The sequence below is a fragment of the Drosophila guanche genome, unplaced genomic scaffold, assembly GCF_900245975.1.
Source record: "Drosophila guanche unplaced genomic scaffold, DGUA_6, whole genome shotgun sequence".
Lineage (NCBI taxonomy): Eukaryota > Metazoa > Arthropoda > Insecta > Diptera > Drosophilidae > Drosophila > Drosophila guanche.
In genome coordinates this window covers 1,950,272-1,960,723 of record NW_022995745.1, presented here as the reverse complement: position 1 = coordinate 1,960,723, position 10,452 = coordinate 1,950,272, and the positions used below count along the sequence as shown (strand labels likewise).

The following is a 10,452-nucleotide window of genomic DNA, read 5'->3' as shown; positions in this document are numbered from 1 at the left end:
CATGGTAGTTGCATCAAAAACCCATACCCCTGTCAATCTAACTTCGGACTCAGTTGCTGTTGCTCCAGCTCGGTTTTCTGGAGTACCACTCATAGCAGTGGTCCTCGGCAAAGCAATCTTTGTCTCTCGTCTTATTCCAGAAGCCACGCCGAAAGATGTCAAACTACATCTAAGCTCTAATCTTAAATCGCCTGAGGACTTTATTATATGTAAATTTGAATTTACACAAAAGCGTAAAATCTCATCATTCAAAATTCTTCCTCCCGATTCTCTTTTATCCAAAGGTTTGGAACCGTCTGCACGGCCTAAGCACACTATTATGCATTCCAATTCTCGATTATTGTTGTGCGAGCCCCTAGAACTCTCAACACTAAACTTTTAGTTTTAGCTGATTAATGAATCAATTTTCAACACGATTGGCCAATTTCAAAGACTCTCTTTACTGTAATGTCTTCAAAAAAGGCACCACCCCATGGCAAAACATAAATAAAACCAATATAAATTTCAAAAAACAATTAGAGACAAATTTTATACAATTTCAAGAAGCAGCACAACACTGATCAGAAATAAGCATTAATAAAGTGCCGCAACTTTGTCTGTGAAAACTACTTATAAATTGATTTGGAACAAAGACGTATCAAGGGCCTGTTACAGGTCTAATCAAATGGTAAATTACAATTATTTTGACCTTTCTAATGTGCTCTTTGGCGTCTGTAAAATGCCAATCAAAAGTTTCTGATCTGAGCCTTATGGTAATATAGTTGATGTTCTGCATTTTGTTAACTTTTCTCGAACTTTGGTTAAAATACATACACATTGAAAAGTCGAAATCTTCCAAGCTATAAAAGAATTTAGCTTTCGGAGCGCTGTTCTGCTTGCTTTTCCCAACTTTGAGATTGCATATTGGTGGAGCTTTGATCTCGGAGGGCAAACTTTTAGTGGAACTGAAAACCCCAACCCTTAGGATGACCCACATGCAGCCACAACTGTGGCAGTTGCGTTAATTTGGCATTGCCACAGACTGGCAGACAGAAAGGCGTCGAGTCGAGAAAGAAGAGAAAAGTTAAGGTGAGAAAAGCAAAGAAAGAAATAAAGCAAGAGTAGAGTCGGGTAGGCATACCAAATTGATTTTATCAGTAGTAATGAATAATAATGCCTAATAAGCGGCGTCTACTTCGACATCAACACACACCACTCCAAGCCGCCTTCCAGCTACCATTTGGGAGCCGCCGCTGCTGCTGCTGCCGCTGCCGCTGCCGCTGATGATGATGACGAAGTGGATGTGGCTGTGGGGCTGTGGATGGGTGACGGCTCATTACATAAACGATGGCGCATTGCACCGACTCCAGTCTGCGGAGGGGCTTATTAGAGTTAATTGTTAACAGCTCCGCCAGCTGGCGACACTTTTTTTGTTGTATTTTTTTTTGTATTTCAATTTCTAGTCAGTTTTCTCGATTTTTTAACATATTGTATATGCCCTTTATGCGGCATATACAATTATAAAAGTGAGTTTTCGAAATAAAATGTACAGCAAATATTTCCTACGTGAAGGAAAATATAAATTACGATTGACTTTGGGTGGTGCTATGGATACAAGCAGTGCAGAAGCAGTGCTGCCGTCTGTGGATGCTTAGTGGGCCACCAAATAAATGAACCGTTAACCGAAAGAGCATACGGATATCGGCGTGCACCAATCATTGGATTTCTTTTTTTTCTTTCTTTTGTTTGTAGCTGCAGTCTCATCGGCAGTTCAATCGTCGAACTTGGCAACTGTTGCCCCCTTAACGCTTAATGAGATTGCATTTCCCGACCGGGCAAGGCTCCAGCGAGTTGAGTCCACGGGGTCCAGACATTATGCAATGCCGATGCGTCTAACGCGATTGCTGCTTCCAAAATTGGCAAACAGAAGCCCAATTGCGGCGCGGCGCTTTGGATTTTTCCGTCAATTGATAAATAAGCCCCATGGAATATATTGTGGGGTTATAGACAGCACACAAATCAGCAGCAGCAGCAGCAGCAACAACAGCAACAGTAACATTAACAGTACGAAAGAGACGGTAACAGTAAATCTTTCGCCTCTCTGGTGAGAGTCTCTGGGACGGCAGTCTATCCACGGGCCATGACCTGACCCAAGTGATTTGCGTAACACAATGGATGGGGGTGTAGGGTGGCGGCTCAGACGTTAGCCGCCTCTTGGCTTTTGGCTTTCCCAGCCAGTCACGACCGTCGCAATTTTCTTGTCACTGTCAGCCGAAAAAAGCGAGGCGCCGCGGCGTACGCAACAAAACGAAGTATTAACAGCAGTGCCAGCAGCAGCGGCGGTTGAAACGGCAAACAAACAAAGCAGTGGCGGCGATACAAACAACAACAACAACAGCAAGAAGCAGTGGCAGCAGCTGCAGCAGAGGCAGCTCCCGATTGCCACTCTGATAAGAGGGCAGACAATTTGAGGAAAAAAGCGAGCCGAATATCAAATGATCTTTCTAAGATAAGTTAACTTCTGTAGAAGTACCAAGTGAGCTGGGGAGAACATCTCTCCCTCTCCTCAGTTAATGGCAGCTGATCCAATTGATTTTAAGGCGCACTGCTTTGATTCTCCTTCTAATTCTGAGACTGCTGTTTCCTTCTTCCTTACTGTTCTGCTGTTATTACCGTTACTCGCTTTCCGCTATTCCACAGACACAACATATTTATTGCTAAATCGATGGTTTGGTGTTTTGAATGTTTTAATGACCAATTGAATCTCTATTACCCCAATGCGATGATCACTTGCTGTTGTTGCGGTGTCTAACAGTGGCTACAATCATTTTCAAATCAATTCCGTATACCCATTCCAGGTGATTCTCTTTTTATTGAGTTGTTATCTCACAGCACAAAGTCTCTTCGAGCAGGGTATACAAAATAGTTTACTCGCAAAAACAGCAACTTAACGAACAGTCGCTGCCTGCTGTTGTTGGAGTCTCGGCCTCTGTTGCTGCCGTCTGCCACTGCCGCTGCTGCTGCTGCTGCTGCTGCTGCCGCTGGCAGCGTGGTTGCTTCTCTGCTGCCTCGGCAAGCAGTTTCCATTTCATTTTTAAGCTAACGTTCAGCGCGTTCAGCGTTTTAATATTTAATTGTCGTCGATCGCGAGCGGTTGCCATTGCCATTGCCATTGCTGTCCACTGCCAGTGTCACGGACTTACCGTTAACCGTTAAAACGTTGTGTGTTGCATACCGCCACGAGCTACAGGCACTGCTTTACTGCAATTTTAACCGCGAATTTTTTGTTCAGTGATTTTTGTTGATGTTTTCTACTAAGTGCTACGCAAGGATAATCTCCAGCATGCTGACCCTTCCCGCAGCCTGTCTATGTCTGGCTCTGCTCTTCGTCGTCGCGTGGCATCCACAACCCACCGCTGGCCGCAGCTACAGCAGCGGCCTCATCTTCTACGAGCTGGCCACCCACACGCCCTATTTGCCGCCCACTGTGAGCGTGTCGCGTGGTCGCAACCTGGCCAGCGTCAAGTACTCGTCCAAGGGCTCCATTTGGTCTACATTTGGGCAGCCGTGCGAGTGCCATGGCCCCGTGTGCGGCTGCTGTGCCGGCCTCAAGGTGGATCAGTACAAATTCGACCAAAAAGGTAAGTCAACGGATGAGCAAGTCCTGGAATACAGAAGAAAAGGAAGAGGAAAGGAGAAAGGGAACCCTTAGAACACTTTTAACAGCTAGAAATTATTTTCGTGGATTATTTTGATTAGTTATACTGTAAATATCAGACCGTAAAGGTCAATGATTGGAATTAATCTTCTAGTTTAATCATCGATTGAATCTCCCTCAATCTAAGTGCCATTCAGTGATAGTGCAGCAAAATCAAGAGCAGTTTAGTTGCCCCAAACACATATGGAAGTACAAGTAATTCTGCCTGCAGTCTGTATTCAACTGTGAAGAACGATCAAGTCAGACCAGTGCTGTGGCACTTTGGCATTCCCAGTCCTAGTGCGGGGCCTGCCTGGGCGATTTCCTTGGCAAAGATCTCTGGAGCGGTGTGTGTGTGTGGGGGAATTGGCAGCGATGGCAATAAACAATAGCAATAAAAGTTGTTTTTAGCTTTACTTGAATCTCGTTTCGATTTCGTTTCGTTTCGTTTCGTGACATGGTTGCCATTTGCCAATCAAAATGCCACAAATTGTTGGCGCGCTTGGAGCACTCTATGGTCTGGTCTGGCGTGGATCTGAATGTGCCACCCGCAACTTTCATTCATTGAATGGAATCGTTTCATTGTCTCACTCTCGCTCACACTCTTTTCCCCTCTCCCCACTCTTTCTTGCAGTGTGCGCCAATGTCACGTTCGTGCCACAGCTGGAGGAGGCTCAGCTGGAGGTGTACCTCAATGAGCGGCCCTCGTCCAAGTACGGGATCTCGTTGAGGAATCCGTCGCCGTTCTGCATACCCGTCATGATGGGAGTGCCCATGGCCATGTGCGTCCAGATGACCGACGTGGCCCTGGTGGGCAACAATCTCAACATGTGCATGGACTTTGTGGTGCGACTGGCGACCACGGATCTCTTCGAGATGCACTTCCAGTGCATGCGAATGGGCCTCGACGGCCTTCAGTATGTGGACAAGAATGGCAAGCCCGTGCTGCCAGCCGCCGAGCCGCAGGGTGATGATGATGCTGATGATGAGGAGGAGCAAATGGAACCGGGAACGGGTTCTGCTGCGGAGTATGACTATAGTGAACAGGAATTGCCAGAGGAGGAGGAGAAGCTGGATCAGCAGCAGCAGCAGCAGCAGCCGGAGGTGCAGGAGGAGGAGCAGCCTGAACCATTGCCAATTGAAAGTGAAATGCTAATGGCCAGCGATCAAGACCTGGCCAACAAAGAAGACCAAATGGAGGCTGTCAACGAGGAGGAGGAGGAGGAGGCGGCGGCGGCGGCAGACTCAGAGGCAGATACAGAGTCGGAGGCGGAGGCGGAGACACCTGCCAATGCTGGCGAGAGTGGCCTGAAGCCAAACGAAGTAATTGAAACAATTACCAATTCAATAAGAGCCACTGAGGCGCCTTTAGCAACTACAACCACGACGACAACGACAACGACAACTCGACAGCCGATCACAAGCCACGAGCAGATCGATGGTGAGGCGGAGAGGGAGCAAGAAGAGCCAAAGGTGGAAGAGGTGAAAATGTCAACTGAAGAGGAGACAGAGCAAGAGGCAGAGTCAGAGGTAGAGACAGAGACAGAGGCAGAGGCAGAGGCAGAGTCACCCACCATCACATTGGCAGAAAAAATCGAAAACGAAAACGAAAACATTAGCGACAACGAGATAAATGTGGATGATGATGCTGGGAAAGATGGCAAGGTGAAGGAACCCCCAGCAAAAGTGCAGCCGGAGAAAGAGAAGGAAACGGAGAAGACAAAACCGGAGCTAGAGACGGGCACGGAGTTGGAGACTGGCACTGAGTTATTTGATATGGCCGAGGCAGAGTTAAACGATGACACAGCTGCAGAGGAGGTGGCCAATAAAGCGGAAGAAGCTGATGAAGATGATGCCGCAGAGGGGGAGGAAGACGAGACTGAAGATGACGCCGAGCTGGAGGAGGATAACGCTGATGGTTATGAGGAGGATGACGAGGAGGATGCCGAGGAGGAAGAAGATGAGGATGAAGAGGAGGAGGCACAAACAGAGGCCACAAGCCATGCAAGTAGCCAGCAAAATAGCATTGAAAGCACTGCAGTGCATCAAGCAGTTGATGACCAAGCACATGCAAGCAGTGCCATACAGACAGATGCAGCGACAGCGACAGCAACAGCAACAGCTGCAGCTGCAGCCAAGTCGTTGTCCAGGCGCCATCGATTGCAACGGCAACGTCGCCGCCACCACGCCGCCAAGCAGTCTCGTGCACACTTACTTTAACGTAATTATTAATTGTTAATGAGTTGTTAATGCTAAACGTTGATGCTTGTTAATTAATACTTATTTAATATTTATTGAAACCAACACTCAAAGCCAAACTCAAGCGAATAAAGCATAATTTAAATCCTAAATTTATGTCGTTATAGGCGAGCCTGCGTCAACTGGGTTCAGAGCAGGGCAAGCAGTGGTACACCCGCAAAATGTCACAATCCGAAGCAGTAGAAGCTCAAGCAGTTGCCTTGACTCTCACTCGCACCGTAAAAACAGGTTAAACGAAAGCCAATGGCAATCGCTGGAGCCAATTCAGCTAAGGTTGGATAGGGAGTTGAACGAGGGCTTACCACTGATGCGCCGATTGTGGGGTTTTCGCAGGGACAGCTCCGAGTTGCGCAGCCGGCGCAGGTTCAGGTCGTTGTCATTGACTGTGTTGCAGATGGCCAGAAAGGCCATCAGCTTACGTGACCTGAGCTCCTTGGCCAGCTGACTGGCCTTCCCCAGGGACTCCTTAAGGCGCTCGAAGCGACTGAGGACAGCGTGCACCTGACAGACCAGAAAGATGCTGTTATAGCGCCAGATCAGGCTGTTGCAGCTGCGTGCCTCTGCACAAAAAATGGTTACAAACTGTTACAAATGGTGTGGTGTGACTCACCATTGAAGGCACTGCGGGCCATGACCAGGCTCTTGTCGAAGCGGAACTCCTTAAAGTGTACGCGGGCCAGCTCGAAACGCAGATAGGCACGTTCGATGGGATAGCGGGAGTTGCGTAGCCTTTCCTCCAGATGTTCCATCTTCTGGCTGCAATGGTAAAAGCAGGGAATGATTGGAGTTACTTCCTCCCTTCACTCAACACTTACTTTGAACGAAGTTTGCGCTCCTCCTCCCTTTTTATTTCCAGATAGAGATTGGGTCCGCCAAACCTGATGTTCATGTCCTTGGTGCGCTCCGGCTGCAGCAGGTACAGCACCAGGCGGTTCTTCGGATCCAAAAAGTCAACGTTCGCTGGCACTGCACACTTATCCGCATAGGCCAGGGCCAGGCTATTGTACACATCGTTGACGAACTCCCACTTCCAGGGCAGCGTGCGATGTGTCTTCAGGTCAATTATGGTGGACATTATGTGATCGATGTAGTCCGTCAGCCCCTCGACGTTGCCTTCAGCACGCAGCTGGTGCACCTCTCGCAGCATTCGCATGCAGTCGCGCCTGGTCTGGTACTCCAAATGGAAAAGGTACCTCTCGCGGCTCTTCTCGCCACTGAGCGTCTCTCGGCATTGCTTCTCTTTGCTGTTGTACATCGGATTGCCGGCGTGCATCGTTTTCTGTTAAGAGAGGAAGGATAACAGGATAAGCAATGGATCAGTTGCTCTCAGTCGCACCTCACCATGAACTTCCTGACGATCCCATACTGCTCGCCACTGAGCTGCCTCAGATAGGGCGTGGTGCCGTTCGACAATGGGTTCAGAAAGATCTCATTGCTGCGCAACAGCTGCAGCAGGGCCACGTCCACGGCACTTTTTCCGAGATAATGGTGGTTGTAGAAATTCTTGCTGGCACGCCGCCGTGCCCGCTCCAGAGAGGTAAGCGTTTCTATCTTCTTGTCGAGCACGCTCTGGACGTCACATTTTTGCTGCTCCAGCAGCGTCTTCCACAGCGGACGGGGCACAAAGGCGGCCAATTCCTTACGACGGCGTAGAACCTCATCGATGGCGCTTCTATTCTGTTGCAGGAATGGACCGAGCGTTGCACCCACCGTATGCTCAAACACGCCCATGATCTGCGAATGTGATTGAGGTTGCATGTTTAGAGGTCGAATGCTACTGCCATTGACTCACCCGCTCCTTGCGCACGTCAAAGCGCCGCTGCATCTGGCTGATGGGATTGAAGAAGCGTGATTCAGTGTGCAACGACCTGAGGGCTCTTTCGAATTCGTTGCAGTCGAATAGGGCGTCGCACTTCTCCAAGAGAATGTCCGCTGTACCCACCACATGGCCGTCCTTCTGCTTCTGGGTCAGCCACATCATTTTCTTGGCCCGAGTGGCGTCCATCAGGGCGGCCTCCGACTGGGCAATCGATCGCTGGCACCGACTGCGCAGGTAGAGCGTCTTGTAGTCGCTGCTGCAGAATCCCTGCTCGTTCTGACAGTTTCTTATGGCTCCGCGCATCTCGGGTCTGGGATACTTGCACGACTGTTGCCGTTGATTCTGTTGATCCTCCTTGCAGACGTCCAGAGCGTGGCCGAAGCTTTCGAGAGCCTTTTTGTTGCGCAAGCGGCGAGCGTAGTACGATCCCCAGTCCATGAAAAGTGACGACTGCACGCAGGATGGCCATTCAATGCGTTGCCATGGCTTAACCTCCGGTGGCAGGCTGCCGACACCTCCTGCTGCCGTTCCTCCTGCTGACCCGTGATCAGGTGAAACTGCCATTTGATGGTGGCAAATGCACGCGCTAAGAGTAAATTTATCATTGATCGGTGAATTTTGTCACATGGAAATTTGGCCAACAAGTGCAGAGCAAAATCTAAGCACGTAAATGTAACTGAAATCGAAAACGAATGGATGAAAGAACTGAGAATTTTGTCAGGTCCGGGGCCAGCCACCAATGCAATGCTTGCTTTGCTTCACTAAATACGAAAATGTATTTTTCGGCTCTATGTATGTACATATGTATGTTCTAAGACCCGGATCCAAACGGTACTCTCTCTCCCTCTATCTTTCTGAAATCTCCTTTTGTTGTCTACCTGCTGTTGCTCTCTTACAGTCAGACCACGCTCTCAGCATATAACGGAATTTGTATTTCACCGCTATATTTGCGTCTTTGCGTATTGATCCTCTTTCTTGACTCTGCAGTTCTATTACAATTTATGCTCAACGATTATAGCTGCGAATCTCACAACATATTCATTTCCATTTTCGATGCTAATGGGTTAATGCTTAGCCCTCCCACACCCCACACTGACTGCACAAGAAAGTGCTCGCAGCACTTTGAAGTTACAATGTTGCAATGGCTAAATTGGTGGGGAAAAGAGAAGCTTAGCGAAGCGAGGCAAAGCGTGGGGAAACCCCAAGAGAAGCAACCGAAATATGCAACAAACGAAAGGTGCAATTAAGGCAACAAACACCTGCCAAAAGCAGGCCATGAAAAACAATAACCCTCATAATCGGGAATTATTATATAACACTCTCTAGGCTGCTGCTGGCATTGCACTGCCTCTGGTACTGGTACTGTGACTGCCAGAAATTATTTAATTATTCGTGTTTCTTCCCCTGCGACTCCGTTGGGGGCAGGGTAGCATCTGGCTGGGCGATTATACGACAATTATTACAATATTTGTTTATAATTTTTAATTGCTTTTATTTTTCACATCATTCGCAAATGACTTTTGTTTTTTGGCTTTGTTTTCCGTTTCGTTTCGTTTCGTTTCGGGTTGTTTTTTTGTTGCTATTTAATTTCGTGGCTTCACTTTTTTGTCTTTATCTTTGCATAAGCGCGACGTGAATTCAATTCTGTGGATCATGGGGGGAGCTGGAGCCGCACTTATTTTACCCTAAAGGTGTTTGTGCCAGCGCCAGCGGCGTGGACAACTATTACTCTTCATTTGTATGCCAATGGGAGTGTGGGTGTCGCTTCCATTTCGTCGTCTTTTTGCGGAAAGAAAGCTCCCAGACGGAAAAAAAAGGTGCCGGCGGGGCAGCAAATGCAGCGGGACGCGGTACTAGCTGTGGGCAGCCGCCAATTAAATGGTTTTTTCTTTGTGCTTATATTATTTTGCAGAAGCGCAACAAGCGCGCAGAGTGTTGCAAAAAATGTGGCCAAAAACACGGGGAAATGTTGAGAAAACAGCGGACGCGATGGGCAGGCAGCTTTGCATTTAAATTAAATGTCGCATTGGCAGCAGCAGCGCAGTGGATATGGGAACCCAACAAACCCACTGGATATGGGAAACATACATACATACATACGCTGTTTGTGTGTTGGTGCTTTAACCTCCGGTCAAACTGTGGCGGACCACGCTTTGAAAGTCGTTTCTCTATAACAGTAGGGGAGCCACGGAGCAGGCACCTGTCATGAGCTCTATGTTCCACGCACAAAGGTCGATTGGGGAAAAATGGCAACAGCTCTTATACAAATATTTAAATACATAAATATGTAGGACATATGTACGTACACATATAAGCAGTGAACTGCAGCGGGGAGCAAAAACCAGCACTATGTTTCTACCTCAGCAAAATATAAATGTGCACTGCTTCGAATAAACTTTTATTTGGAAGCACACAGAATGAAAACCAATGAACGATATGAAACGCAACTGTTTTCCCTAATTCCCTATTCATTTATTTACAAATTAAGACTTTAAACGCAATTTTACCATTTTAACTAGAGGAAGAAAAAATCGAAAACCAACTTAACCCATGAGTTGTGCTGATCTATTAACATTACAAAAATATACGAGGAAACATAATGTACGCATAATTAATTATACAATTATCAAACTGCATGTGGCAAAGATTTTCTTTCACAGTTTTAGCGTCACTTGTTGCTGTGAGCGCCCGACCGAGC

General features: G+C 47.7%; 2 protein-coding genes across 3 annotated transcripts; one reads left to right on the top strand and one right to left on the bottom strand.

Moving 5' to 3' along the window:
* Window positions 1-3,132: 3,132 nt before the first annotated feature.
* On the top strand, window positions 3,133-6,018 carry LOC117581263 (myb-like protein X). The gene is made up of 2 exons (XM_034268273.1): window positions 3,133-3,620; window positions 4,311-6,018. The coding sequence occupies exons 1-2, from the start codon at window positions 3,284-3,286 to the stop codon at window positions 5,894-5,896; spliced, it is 1,923 nt and encodes a 640-aa protein (XP_034124164.1). The 5' UTR covers window positions 3,133-3,283; the 3' UTR covers window positions 5,897-6,018.
* On the bottom strand, window positions 5,950-8,488 carry LOC117581264. 2 transcript variants are annotated; one of them, XM_034268274.1, is made up of 5 exons: window positions 7,728-8,485; window positions 7,277-7,669; window positions 6,751-7,214; window positions 6,546-6,691; window positions 5,950-6,495 (listed from the first exon to the last, which is right to left on the bottom strand). In XM_034268274.1, exons 1-5 carry the CDS (start codon window positions 8,316-8,318, stop codon window positions 6,200-6,202), a joined length of 1,890 nt encoding a protein of 629 aa, XP_034124165.1. In that variant the 5' UTR covers window positions 8,319-8,485; the 3' UTR covers window positions 5,950-6,199. The 2 variants fall into 2 exon arrangements, with proteins under 2 accessions (XP_034124165.1, XP_034124166.1); XM_034268275.1 differs by lacking the exons at window positions 5,950-6,495; window positions 6,546-6,691 and having other exon boundaries at window positions 6,904-7,214; window positions 7,272-7,669; window positions 7,728-8,488.
* Window positions 8,489-10,452: the final 1,964 nt, after the last annotated feature.

Excerpts from the sequence above, each read along its gene's own strand:
- LOC117581263 (XM_034268273.1), top strand. The coding sequence starts at position 3,284 with ATGTTTTCTACTAAGTGCTACGCAAGGATAATCTCCAGCATGCTGACC. Across the intron at positions 3,621-4,310 it reads GTACAAATTCGACCAAAAAG|TGTGCGCCAATGTCACGTTC; the intron begins GTAAGTCAACGG and ends TCTTTCTTGCAG.
- LOC117581264 (XM_034268274.1), bottom strand. The coding sequence starts at position 8,318 with ATGGCAGTTTCACCTGATCACGGGTCAGCAGGAGGAACGGCAGCAGGA. Across the intron at positions 7,215-7,276 it reads GGATCGTCAGGAAGTTCATG|AAAACGATGCACGCCGGCAA; the intron begins GTGAGGTGCGAC and ends CTCTCTTAACAG. Across the intron at positions 6,496-6,545 it reads GGCCCGCAGTGCCTTCAATG|AGGCACGCAGCTGCAACAGC; the intron begins GTGAGTCACACC and ends TTTTTTGTGCAG.